The sequence below is a fragment of the Microplitis mediator genome, chromosome 7 (genome assembly GCF_029852145.1).
Source record: "Microplitis mediator isolate UGA2020A chromosome 7, iyMicMedi2.1, whole genome shotgun sequence".
NCBI classification, from domain to species: domain Eukaryota; kingdom Metazoa; phylum Arthropoda; class Insecta; order Hymenoptera; family Braconidae; genus Microplitis; species Microplitis mediator.
In genome coordinates this window covers 6,168,717-6,183,178 of record NC_079975.1, presented here as the reverse complement: position 1 = coordinate 6,183,178, position 14,462 = coordinate 6,168,717, and the positions used below count along the sequence as shown (strand labels likewise).

General features: G+C 26.2%; 2 protein-coding genes across 11 annotated transcripts in view; one reads left to right on the top strand and one right to left on the bottom strand.

Moving 5' to 3' along the window:
• Positions 1-14,462, top strand: part of LOC130672164 (SH3 and multiple ankyrin repeat domains protein 2-like) — a 216,854-nt gene that overhangs the window by 15,653 nt on the left and 186,739 nt on the right. The window lies entirely within an intron of this gene.
• Positions 398-5,672, bottom strand: LOC130672165 (uncharacterized). The gene is made up of 9 exons (XM_057476528.1): positions 5,370-5,672; positions 4,155-4,300; positions 3,074-3,146; positions 2,791-2,990; positions 2,525-2,703; positions 2,029-2,437; positions 1,796-1,958; positions 866-1,038; positions 398-779 (listed from the first exon to the last, which is right to left on the bottom strand). Exons 1-9 carry the CDS (start codon positions 5,437-5,439, stop codon positions 450-452), a joined length of 1,743 nt encoding a protein of 580 aa, XP_057332511.1. The 5' UTR covers positions 5,440-5,672; the 3' UTR covers positions 398-449.

The following is a 14,462-nucleotide window of genomic DNA, read 5'->3' as shown; positions in this document are numbered from 1 at the left end:
TCATGGAAGTACTCATAATTTGTATTAGAATTTTCAACTAAAATTTCATTATTATAAATTTGAGCTGTGTTTATTATTGTACTTAATTCTGTATCAAGTTGTAAATTATGTTGATTTTCTGTAGTATTAAGTGAATTATTAAGTGAATTTTCATCTGAATGCTTTTGCTTTCTGTGCCGCCAAAAGGAGTAATAAATAGAAAAACTTCGTTGACAATAATGTTCATTGCATTTAAATATTTTTAAAGAAGGATGAACAATTTTTATATGAAGCAACAAATCTGCATTTGTTTTTAATTCTTCTGAACAATAGAAACAAATGAACATTTTGCAAAACTAAGTTCTAATTTTAAAATAATTATAATAATAATAATAATAATGAATAATAGTTAAATTAATTAAATAATAGTAATGAAATTCTAAATTATAAAAAAAATTTGTAATTATGTTTTAAATTGATACTTGTCCAATTAACGTTTCCAAAGCTGTTGGCAAATTATCGTTAGGTAATGATATCCCAAATCCAGCGTTTTGTAAAAATAACCATAGATTCTTAGCAGCAGGTGGATAACTACAATCTAATGAGTGACAAATTCGAATCGTCAGACTTATAGCGTTTACAACACTTTTTACATGATATAATGTATCATTTAAGATGACATAAGCATCTTCCACGTTTCTCAATGTTCCAACAAAAATTGGTACTGGCTGGAGATATCGATGTTGGCTACTCAGTTCTTCCTTCCTTTTATTAACTAGTGATTCAACACTACCAACGTTCTATCAGGAAAAAAATTTTAAATAATAAAACTGTTCGAATATAAAAGGTACAAAAATAATTATAAAGAAGAAACCGTATTACTTACTGGGGTGACAATGAAAAGATCGTTTCTCGATTCTTCATAAGAAGCGCGTCTTTTGGTAATTCTCCTTTTTTTTGGTCCCTGAGATCTTGCCAATATTTGTTCCTCAGGAATATCAACATAAGTCACAGGAACTAAATATGGCAGTAAATGGCATAAGATCGCATCTTGACGTTCTAAATTAATAATAAAATAATAAATGAAAATATGTAATAAGTAAATAAATAAAATAAAACAGTGAATTACGACACTGACGTAAATTTTTTCAATTTTCATAGATAACTATCATGAAAATTTAATTAGAAGCATTAATTGCAGGTGAAAATCGGTTTGTTTGTATAACTAAAATAAATAAAACATGATTTTCAATGAAAATTGCAATGTGACTATTTAAAAATAGATGGTGTATGTAATTAATCAAGATATTGGTTTGGAGTTTATTTAAAAATATTTGTAAAGTACAGTATAAATTTTTTTTTAATTTAATTATTTTTGGATAATTGTAAGTTAATTAAAGTTAATTAAAGTCTTGTTATAAAATCTTACTTATTTAAAAATCAATTATACAAGTTATTAAATAGTTTCAAATGAAAGTTATAGATCCTTAAAAAACTATTTACTTTCAAATTTATATTATCTACAATAATTTACTTATGGACCATAGAAAAATAAATTATTGAAATGAAATAAACTTAAATACATTGTGATTTTAATTTTTATCGCATTTTTGACTCGGAGACTCAAATTATAAAAAAAAAATAAAGTATATAAATAAATTAATTTATAACTATATTTAATTTTATAATTCTGAATAATTTTAACTTATTAATGACTTTTGGTAATATGTTTAAAATTTAAAGAAAAATTTTTGACAGGGTAATTAATAAAAAAAACTAGTGACAATAGATATAAACCTTTTTTTTGTATACATACCACCAATAATAGCATCTAAAGCACCTAAATGTGCCAAATCTTCAGGATTTGTTATTTTTTTATTTTCAGTCAATAGCTTGATTAATTTTAATTTTAAGGGCGGCCAATTTTTATTAAAATTATCTTCTTTCCCAGGGAATAGTCTAGAGAAATCAATTGAAAGCTGCAAAAAAAGTTCAGATTAACTTTCATTCAAACTAATTTTTTTTTTTTTTTATAACTTCATAATTTACCAATTCATAACCGAAAGGACTTTTTAAAACTTTGAATCGGTTCATATACACATGAATTTCTACTCTGTCATATTTTAATAACTTTGATCGATCGGAAAATGATTTCGACCATAAGTCTTTTACGTCATTAAACGTATTAAAATTTCCTTCAAGGAGTTTTAACGTATTCAAATCAGTCTCATCTGTCACATTTGATGTCAAATTTTCATTAGCTCGTGGTTTTGATATCAGTACACCATCTTTCCGTAGAGTACTTTTCCGAAATTCAAAATGCCGATAAAGTTTACCCTTAGGTAAACATTTAATTGTTCCTATTTTTTTATATCCAACGTAATATGACTTTCTCCTTTCCGTTGGACAAAGATTCTTGATGCTTTTCGTATAAATCAGAAACTTTTTTTTTGTTATACTGTACATAATAAATAAAAATAAATTAATTGATTTAATCGTTATGTGTTATTGTAAATCATGAAAAAATATATATAAATATATATACTTAAATTGAGAAATCGTTAGATCATTGCCGAACTTTGCTTTAGCAATTCCTAATTCTCGATCAATTATCAATCGTGTTAATTGATTTCGATGAGTATTTAGTAAGCTTTGGCTTCCATTTTTAAGTGCTAATAAAATCGCGCAGCCTTTTGTGCTTGATTTTAAATATTCTTCTAAATTCTATATAGACAAAAATAATAGAATAATCACTTTGCAAAGTTACATGGAAATAATTTTTTTTTGTTAAAATATAAAATAAATATATACAAGTTGAGCAACATCATCTTCAGTAATTGTTTCTCCTTCATCTGAGTCTATCTCATTTAGATATGGATCAGAACTATTATTATTCAGTGGTTGAGGAAAAGATGCTGGTATTTCTGTGTTATAATCTACATTCATCAAAGTAGCAGAATTGCCAGCAAAAGGATAAATATTATCAATTGACGGAACTACTGAAATCGCGCCTAAAATAATAATGAAACAACAAATAATAATAAAAAAGTTTTAACTACAATAATAATGAAGTAATTTTGATAACAAAGCATACCGTATGCTGGCTGAGGTAACTCAGATGATGCTGTCAGAAAAACATCACTCTGTTCAGTAGAATTAGAATAATGCTACGGCAGTTATTGAAAAACAAATTTCGAATTAATAAGATGTACATATTAAACAAAAATTTTTTAATAAATGAAGATTGATTTTAAACAATATTTATATAAACAATAGGGCGTTTCAAAAAAAATAAAATTTTTTTTTTCTGATTTTTGTAACTAATGAACCATAAATTGCTCTACAATTTCCATTGAGTATTTTTGTAGAGAATTAAACGCTCTACAAAAAAAGTCTCTTATCATTTTTTGATAAATCCATCCGTTCGAAAGTTATTGGAGCTGAAAGTCAAATGTATAGTAAGTTTCGAGATCTTTTTACTTTTCCAGCAAAACTATCGGACTTATCAAACAATGCCATAAGACCTTTTTTGTAGACAAATTTATTTCCTACAAATTATTTGTAATGGAGGTCATTCAAATTCCGCATTGTTTTCTAGTTATTTTCATTTTAATGCTAAGCTCATAAAAAATAATAGTCTTCTAACCGATTTTGAGAACTTAACATTAATATGAAAATAACTAGAAAAAAATGCGGAATTTGAATGATCTTCATTGACAATAATTTGTAGAAAATAAATTTGTCTACAAAAAAGGTCTTACGACATTTTTTAATAAGTCTAATAGTTTCGCTGGAAAAGTAAAAAGTTCTCGAAACTTACTATACATTTGACTTTCAGCTCCAATAACTTTCGAACAGATGGATTTATCAAAAAATGATAAGAGACTTTTTTTGTAGAGCGTTTAATTCTCTACAAAAATATTCAATGGAAATTGTAGAGCAATTTATGGTTCATTAGTTATCAAAAATCAGAAAAAAAAAATTTTTTTTCCTGTGTTATTCTTATGGGAAATCGAAAAGTCCGATGCGGACAACCTTAATATTAATATTAAAGGCTTATATTTTCAGAGCACTATTTTGGCATCTAAATGAAACTTTTGAGCCTGGTCCCAAGAAAAAAAATTTTTTTTTTTTTTTTTTTGAAACGCCCTAATAAACAAACAACTTTCATGTACCTGATTATTATTGTCATTATGGTGTAAAACAAGCGATCGATAATCTTTTAAGCATTTTTTGAATTGAGATGCATCAGACTGGTTCGTAATGACTTCATGTATTTTGTCCTCATTTGTTAAAAACCATAAAGGATGTAAGTTTGCCGCTACACGCGTACAGCAGATAACAGAGTAAACTCATTAAAAAAAGTTTCTTATTAATTTTGTCGAAATTTTTTCTCTTTAAAAAAAAAAAAAAACAAAACAAAAAATCCGAGATGTACGATAAAGACCAGAACTTGATTACTAGATAATCTTGCAATCGTGAAAAATTTTTAATCAAGTGTGCAGATGAAATAAACACAGTACCGCTCATTAACAAGAGAGATAGAAGAAACGGAGAGTTTGTCTCCAAAGGCACAAATTCAAGTCAAGACCTTTCTAACGATACCAAATTTAATAATATTGACCAATTCTATTATATAGATATGCCGGGAACAAAATTTTCCTTATTCTCTTAATAATATCGATTATAATTACATTTTGTGGCTGAACAACTTAAAAAAAATTATTAAAGATGATTAAAGTATATTTTATATGATAATGAAGATAGCTGACATCTAATAATTTTTGAAATTTATTTGAAACGATAAATAATAAAAAAAAAATATTTGAAAAAATTGCACTTATAGTTTTTTAAATTTTCTACATGTACATATTTTTGGTTTTTTTTTTTGTAATTTATTTGTTGAAAAAAAAAATCAGAAAATTTCTAATTGTTGGCTAACTTCAGGATCATATATTTTATAATATTAATTTAGTTTTTAATTATAATTTAATTTAATTTTATAATATTAATTTAGTTAATAGTAATTAACAAATACTACTAAAGACAAATGGTATATTTAATTTTTTTTTTTTTAAATATTCCTCTCTATTGAAGTATAATACGTTTAAAAACGTTAATAGTATAAATTCAACTTTTTTAAAAATTATATTTATTGATAACTTTTTAATAATTCAAAATATTGATACAGCTAATATTAAATTGAATATTAACCCGTCAGCACTCTCGTTATCAGCATCTTGCTCACAGGACACTATTCAACTTATTGGATTTCGCTGTCGCGCAAGCGAGACACTAAAAATCAAGGGAGTACTGACGGGTTAAAAGAAACAGCCGCAAAAGTTTGTATAAAATTAAATAAGGAAATACGTAAAAAAAATAAAACTTACCTTCAAAATTATTATAAAGATGGGATAAATTCCACGATTGTAATAATTTTAAATCATTTTCCGGATCCATATTTGATTAAAAAACTTAAAACACTTAAGATTGACCGGAGCTTACAGCTAGACGCTTCTATGCCGGGTTGAACTCGGACAATGGCATCACTTCGATACTTATTTGTTTATAGACCGCCAACCGTAAACACAAACAGATCCAAGTGACGATCGCATTCATAAAGTAGAGGTCGTGTGGCGTTAAAGAAAAATCAGTATCTAGTATACCAATTTTTCATCTTACTATTGACCACTTATTCAATTCATGTATATAATAAATTAATTTATACTTACGAATAAATAATATTTTATATTAATTATTGGTCAATGGGATAGAATTTATAAAATAAGAGTTACAAATTTTCGGTATTTTTATGAGCAAAAAATCAGTATCTAGTATACTAATTTGTCATTTTATTATTTACCACTTATTCGATTTATGTATATAATAAATTCATTTATACTTACGAATAAATAATATTTTATATTAATTATTGGTCAATGGGATAGAATTTATAAAATAAGAGTTACAAATTTTCGGTATTTTTATGAGCAAAAAATCAGTATCTAGTATACTAATTTGTCATTTTATTATTTACCACTTATTCGATTTATGTATATAATAAATTCATTTATACTTACGAATAACTAATATTTTATATTAATTATTGGTCAATGGGATAGAATTTATAAAATAAGAGTTACAAATTTTCGGTATTTTTATGAGCAAAAAATCAGTATCTAGTATACTAATTTGTCATTTTATTATTTACCACTTATTCGATTTATGTATATAATAAATTCATTTATACTTACGAATAAATAATATTTTATATTAATTATTGGTCAATGGGATAGAATTTATAAAATAAGAGTTACAAATTTTCGGTATTTTTATGAGCAAAAAATCAGTATCTAGTATACTAATTTGTCATTTTATTATTTACCACTTATTCGATTTATGTATATAATAAATTCATTTATACTTACGAATAACTAATATTTTATATTAATTATTGGTCAATGGGATAGAATTTATAAAATAAGAGTTACAAATTTTCGGTATTTTTATGAGCAAAAAATCAGTATCTAGTATACTAATTTGTCATTTTATTATTTACCACTTATTCGATTTATGTATATAATAAATTCATTTATACTTACGAATAAATAATATTTTATATTAATTATTGGTCAATGGGATAGAATTTATAAAATAAGAGTTACAAATTTTCGGTATTTTTATGAGCAAAAAATCAGTATCTAGTATACTAATTTGTCATTTTATTATTTACCACTTATTCGATTTATGTATATAATAAATTCATTTATACTTACGAATAAATAATATTTTATATTAATTATTGGTCAATGGGATAGAATTTATAAAATAAGAGTTACAAATTTTCGGTATTTTTATGAGCAAAAAATCAGTATCTAGTATACTAATTTGTCATTTTATTATTTACCACTTATTCGATTTATGTATATAATAAATTCATTTATACTTACGAATAAATAATATTTTATATTAATTATTGGTCAATGGGATAGAATTTATAAAATAAGAGTTACAAATTTTCGGTATTTTTATGAGCAAAAAATCAGTATCTAGTATACTAATTTGTCATTTTATTATTTACCACTTATTCGATTTATGTATATAATAAATTCATTTATACTTACGAATAAATAATATTTTATATTAATTATTGGTCAATGGGATAGAATTTATAAAATAAGAGTTACAAATTTTCGGTATTTTTATGAGCAAAAAATCAGTATCTAGTATACTAATTTTTCATTTTATTATCGACCACTTATTCGATTCATGTATATAATAAATTAATTTACAATAACGAATAAATGATATTTTAAGCTAATAATTGATCAGTGATATCGAATTTATAAAATAAAAGTTAGTAACTTTTGCAATTTTTAGGCTGGAAAAATCAGTATCTAAGATAGCAATTCTTAATTTGACCAATCATTACTTTTTAATAGATGTACGCCATAAATTAATTAACTTTCACTAATAAGTCACGTATTCATACCTAAAAGTAATAATATTTACTAACTTTTTGAAATAATTGATAGTAGTTTTTAGGAATCTACAAAAATTAGTAAACTACTTTGCAAAAAGTACATAATAGTACTAATTATTGATAAAAGATTTCACTTTTTACTATTATTTATTAATTTTTAATATTCTGTTTTTTCCGTGTTGTATGCAGAGAATTTTGATGCTATCGGGTGACAAGGTGAGTTTTAATGAGTCTCTTAGTAGAGGCAAATAAATGAAAAAAAAAAAAAAAAAATTCGTCATTATACACACTTCTGAATACATTCAAGGCTCTATTGACCCAGTAATCATTACTTTAACACGTATATTCCATAATTATAGAAACGTTTATATATACTTGGTTACTATTGATTTTGTTCTAATATAGCCAGTTGAACTCAAGCCACAAAGAAATATCGTGCAGTACTACTTTTATACACTGTCAGTATTTAAAAATATATTTTTATAAATTGTTAATTCCATTATTATTTTTATTTCTCACAGTAACTTATGAATAATTTCTGCTTGAGTGACTTAATGTGGAAGTTTAAGTTTTTATAAAAATACTTATTTTAAAATTTCAAACTTAAGTTATATTCTGCTGTAATAAATATATTGACAGCAGTATACATATAAAACTTTTTTTCATAGCACGCGAATCACTTGATGTCAATTTTATGTTCATAGAGAAAAAGGATTTCGTGGCTAAAAAAATTTTCATTCGCCCCAATAAATTTTTTGCATTATAACTTTCTTGTGTAGAAATTTTTTCTAGATCTGAGAAAATTTCCGATTTAAATTCATAATGCGAAATATTTCTTGCGCTAAGAAATCCTGTTCTTTCTGTGTTAAAAATATTGCGCACCTCGAACGCGAAGCGGCTGGATTCAAAATTCCGGGTTTCAGGAACCCGTGTAAAAAAAATTGGTTCCAAAAAAGTTCCGCATGTGGAACTTCGAAAAATGAGACAGATTAGAACTTCGAATGGAATTTTTTTGGAACGTTAGTAATTTTGATGGTATAAAAAAGTTTTTATGAGGAAATTGAGAGTAAAAAATGGAACTTTTATGGACGTTTTTTTTTGTTCTATAAAAAATTCAAAAGTAGTGATTTTTGAACTATTTTGACATGTTTCTAGAACGTCTTTAGTCTACAAAAGATGCAAAAGTAGTGATTTTGGAATGAATTTTTTTGTCCATAAAAAAGTCAAAAGTGGTGATTCTGGAACTTTTTTGGAATGTCTATATAAAATTCTAAAAAAGTTCCAAAAACGTCTTTTTTGACTCTAAATTTTCTCATTAAACCTTTTTTTTTCACCATCAAAATTACTAACATTCCAAAAAAGTTCTATTCGAAGTTCAAGTCTGTCTCATGTTTAGAAGTTTCACATGCGGAACTTTTTTGGAATCTTTTTGAAACGAATTTTTTTTCCACGGGAAATTAGTAGTTATTGAGATTAGTACAGGGTAAAGTAGCTTTCTTATTTATTAGTATAGACTTATATTGTTCAGTATTGTACAATATTAAATTTAAACAATATCTAAACATGAGAATTCGTTGAATAATCTTTCATAAAAACTTATTTTTATTATTTTTTATTTTGACAATATGATTGAAGGTAACTCACAAGGATATAAAAATGAGAGTATATTGTAGGATCGGTGATTTCTTGTTTGGTACTTGAATCGTTCGGGTAACTCGTTTATCGCCTCGCTGTGGGCAGACAAACGCGTTTTTCGAACCATAATATTTCTTTTTTAAACCTTATATTCTACTGTTCTTCTATATATACATACATACAACAACCGCCGTTATCAACACTATAAATCTCTTATACTCTGTAAAGTTTGTGGTCTCATATAAAAATCTATATTATATTGAGTGTAAGTTTATGAAGGAAGAGGCGCATCGTTAGCTATTCTAGAAAGGAAGTTATACTGTGTAAATAATGGGATTATCCGATAAAAAAAAAGTTTATACATCAGTAGGTTTTATGTTTAATTTTATTCCAGTAAATATTATTTATATTCAAGCATAAAAAAAACTATCAGCCGTCATTAATATAATTATTGTTATTATTTATTACATTTTATAATATATTATATCATTAAGAGTTTATGTTGATGATAGTTTATGAAAGATGGAGTATTGATAGTTTGTAAAAATATACTTTATTTGTTGTCCCTCGTATTTAAAAAAAAAAAAAACTTGTCTCTTAATGAAAATGCACAGTAGCTGTGTAGTAAGTGCGCATGAAACATGTAGCGCATGTTTCAGGATTATGTTAATTATACGTAATGTGCAGAAGCCGCGAGAAATTGATCACGCCTCGATTCGCCGCCCCGATTGCTCGTTAATCGTTCCTTCCCTAGTATACTGTCATGTTCTTTTTCTCATCTTTCTATACACATTACACACCACTGATCGTCAGCTTATATACTTCTTTTTCCTTTACCTTATTGCCGATGATCACTCTCTTTTGCATCGTTATTCTCCTCCGCTAAGCTTACATTTATTCAAAAAATTTTTTTTCCTTTTGTAATAATTTCTAAAGCTCGTCAGACAAAAAACATCGACCATTATTATCACTTTGAAAAATCGCCTAAAGATATTATGCGAAATTCGACCGTATTTGACTGTATCGGTATTAAATTTTTTTAGTTTAACCGAATCTACTAGAGTTGTGTTGATTAAATTTTTTTTTTACTGTATTTTTTGCTCTTCTCTCTTCATATTTGTTTGTATGACAATTTTTATTGAGAGGATTTTTTCCACTTGTATCGTAAGTACTCGAGCGTTAAACTATATCTCGTTACAATATTTACTATTGCGCTGAAAACGAAACTATATTGACGTGATTTTTTATAATAAAATGGATTTTTTTTTGTCAGTATCATACACTAAAAAAAACCGGGGTAAGTTCAGGTGGTGTAGGTGTTAAATTTCAACACCGAAAGTAGGGTTAAAATAACACCGCCGAAGGTGTAAATATTCTTTACCGGTGTTAAAATATTTTTCGATGTTGAAAATATTTTACTTTGTGAATATTTTTACTTACTCGATACTACAGTTAAAAAGTTTTTTTATTAATTAATTAAATCATTGGTAATTTAAATGGTGTAATTTTTAAATCAATTGCGTATGACATGAATAATTATTTAAATAAGTACATAGCAAAATTTAAATTTTCTCCGGATAATATTCATTAAATTTTTATATTTTTTTTTCTAATTTCTATACGTGTAATTTTTTTTTACACTGATTGAGCTCTAGTATATTAACACCGCCGAATTACTCCTCCTACACCGGTGTAATTTCATTTTTACACCGCACTGTGTGAAATTAAATCCATTTTTAACACCGCTCTTTCTACAGTGTACGCAATTGTCTACATGTTTTTGAATCTCTCCCTATCGTTCGTTCGTTTTGTTAACTACCCTGGGGGCCCCAAAACGAATACTCTCACTTTTTTCTTTTCTCTTTCTTCTTAAAATTTTTTTTTGCTCATGTGAAAGTAGTTTGGCTTCTTGCAATTTCTTTACCCTTTTCTTCTCTTCATTCTCTTCTTCTTATTCTTATTTTATTATTTTTTTTACGGTCAATAAACTCGTACATCTTTTGGTTCACTGTTATGTTATGTACAACCACATTTTAAAATATCGTTTGCAAAACATTTTACTTCATTTAATAAAATAATATTTTCCTATTGAAGTATCAACTAGATAATTTTTTTTTGAGCTAAACAATCCATAAAAAAAATCGCGCTTGTGGACAATTCAAGACGACAGACGATCTTATGATCAGAAAATCGACGGGAAATCAATGCATGGACTTTCGTGCCTCGTTAAAGCGGCTGACCAATCTTGTGAAACCGATCGGCATTACACTGCGCGCGCATATTGATTTAAACGCATGCGTACACTTGTGGGAATCCCTAGTGTAGATTCCACAAATGGTTACGGATTGTAACATTACTTCCTTCTACTACTATACTACTACTACTTCTATTACTACTATACTGGCTTTCAACTCAGTATTTCTCCAGCTACAACTTATACTTTTTATTTGTCAAATACATAATACTATAAATAAATAAACAAATAAAATACAATGCAACACAATGCATAATGACAATTAAAAATTTTATTATTCATTACTATTGCTACTAAACTACCAAAGTTATTATGATATTGCATCAGTAATAAATAATAGAGTCGAGTTATTTATTGATTAGAAAGGACATTTCATTTACATATTAACAAATTAATTTAAGTAATTAGTGACACGATAGAATGCTAAAAATTCTATGCTAGAAAATAAGTTCACATGAAAGCGAAACAATATTATCTTCGGTTCGCTTGTCGTAGTTGTTGTTGTTGTTGTTGTTGTTGTTGTTGTTGTTTTTGTTGTTGTTATAGTAATGCAAGTGGGAAACAGATGACGCAATGATGACAAGCGTCAATTCTCCCGCGTTATAATCTAGATTCATTGAAACATAACCGGAAGTAAATGATATAAATTCTACACTAATTCATCCATGTTGTTTACTACATTATTCTTATATTTATGTTCTGTTCTTCAGTATATTTATCTTGATAATAATTCAAGTGAAAGTACGGTCCATTTATGATTTTTTCTTATGTTTTTTAATATTTTTTTTACACACTTTTAATCATTTTTAGATTGTGTGAATGTAAATCATGACATTATGAAAATTATTAAATTTGAAAGTCAAATGTAATCAAGAATCTGCGCTTTGGTTTTTTTTAAAATTTTTTTTTTATGGGAAAAAAGTATAGAATCATTTAACCTTAAAAGTCTTTAAATATTTAAATGATTTTTTTCTTTTGAATAATTTTATGTTAATGATTAATTTTAAGAGGAAATATTTTATCATATATCGTTCTCTTTTTAACTATAGTTATAGAGAAAGGAAAATTTAACAAACTATTCCACAGAATTATTTTTAATACGATGACTAAACACAATAAAAATTTATTTTGTGTAACTTAACAAATATATCTTTCATAAAACATAAAAAAACCCAAACTCTAATCTTATATTTATGATTGAAGAATAAAAGTTTGAGCTAATCTACTTAGGATTGTTTGGACAAATCTCTTTACTTATTTTTTTTTTACTTTTGGCAATAAATTACAATAAAAACAAATATAGTTTTTATGGTTTTGAAATATTTGTCAATGTTTACTTTGCTAACAGTCGTTAAATTTTTTGTGTACATTAATAATTGTGTTTTATGTGTTGAAAAAATAATTAAAATTGTTATTACCCATTTAGTGGAGTTTATCGAGTGATATCTCAAACTAAAATACGAGAATGTTCACTTCCCGTTTCCGTTGTCGATAAATTGATCAGTTTATGGAAGTCATGAAGGGCGACAAGTAGCGTAGAAATGAGGAATTAAATTAAAAAGGAAGATGAGTGTATATGAAATAGATTGGAAAAAAAAAAAAAAATGATGAGTTTGAACATGACATGATCAGCAGACTCTGTATCTTTCGACGCTATTTATGATTACTTCCGATTGCTGGAAATTACAAATATATATATAGCTAAAGAGAACAGGACATTTTGCCCTAAGCATTTCAATTACACCCTATTAGGTTTTATTACTTAATATTTACATATATCCACATATTTTTAAATTGTTTAAATTACCCGTGTAAAAAAAATTGTTGACTATTTTTAACTTCAAAACGTGACACAATTTTTGAAAATTCAAGAGAAAAATTGATAAATATCCTGATATTATTCAAAAAACGTTCAGAAATAATTCAAAATTAGTTGTTTTTTAAACGTATATGCACTGAAAAAAATTATGAAACCCAGTACTTTTAATGGAACGTCAAAAAAAGTTTACAAATAAGTCAAAAACGATAACTTGCAGTCTAAAGTAAATTGTTTTTGTTTCTTTGTAATTTCAGAAGTTTAAAAAAAGTTTGTCATTGTGTCATGTTTTGCAGTCAACACTTTTTCAGCGATTTTTATTTACACGGGTATCATAGTCTTATTAACATAAATTTTGAAAATCCTTGAATTAATTATTTGAATTATTTGTACAATAAAAATTTTTATTTAAAAAATGTTTTTTCAAGTAATACTTTATTAAGCCATTTAATGATAGACAAAGCAAATAGATTTTTTTTATTTCCAAGAATATCTCAATTTATCTGAGTTAATTCTCATAAGATACAAGTTGCATTTTCTCGAGTGCTCCGATCCAATCTCTTGCACTACACCGGTACTTCCCGTACATAGTTTGAATGAATCACACGGCTGGTGTATGATTATCCACGTACGCATATACAACTGACGATTACGAAAAACGTAATCGTTATATCAAACATCCCAACAGTCCCGGAAGACTGAGACATTATTATTTTTACTTTTTTTTTATCCCTGAAATAAATTTTTTTTTGGTTAAAAAGGGTGGTAGGGTAAGCAAATCAGGATATCCCCAAAATTTTCCAAAAAAAAAAAATTGTTTTTCAAACATTCCAAAATAACTTTTGTAAATATAGTTGCGCGTTATTAATCGAGTGTCAGTTAAAAAATGTTAATGACTTCTTTTCTCATCAAAACTATTAAAAAACTTTTTTTCTACCCCATTTTACCCGCAGAAATAAAATTTTTTTTCAACGGCAACTGAAAATTTATTCTATTCACTTTGAATTTCATGAAACCAAAAAAAGATTTAGCATCTGCAAGTCCTCGAAAACAGTACTTTCTTAAGTACCCCGTTTATCCCCCCCCCCCGCCTCGTTCCTCTAATAATTTTATTATTAAATAATAAAAAAAAAATTTCATTAATTGTGTCATCTACACAATCAATAGAGTTTCCCGCTAATATATGCATCTTAAAAATTATTTATTGTTAATTAGCAGGTTGTAGTTTAAGTAAAAAAAAAAATAACTCATATTAATAAGCGTTAAATATCAAAGCTTATCATTTGTAAAAGTTA

Coding starts and splice junctions, on each gene's coding strand:
- LOC130672165 (XM_057476528.1), bottom strand. CDS start 5,439: ATGGATCCGGAAAATGATTTAAAATTATTACAATCGTGGAATTTATCC. Junction 2,991..3,073: donor GTTACCTCAGCCAGCATACG/GTATGCTTTGTT, acceptor TTATTATTTTAG/GCGCGATTTCAGTAGTTCCG. Junction 1,959..2,028: donor GTCCTTTCGGTTATGAATTG/GTAAATTATGAA, acceptor CTTTTTTTGCAG/CTTTCAATTGATTTCTCTAG.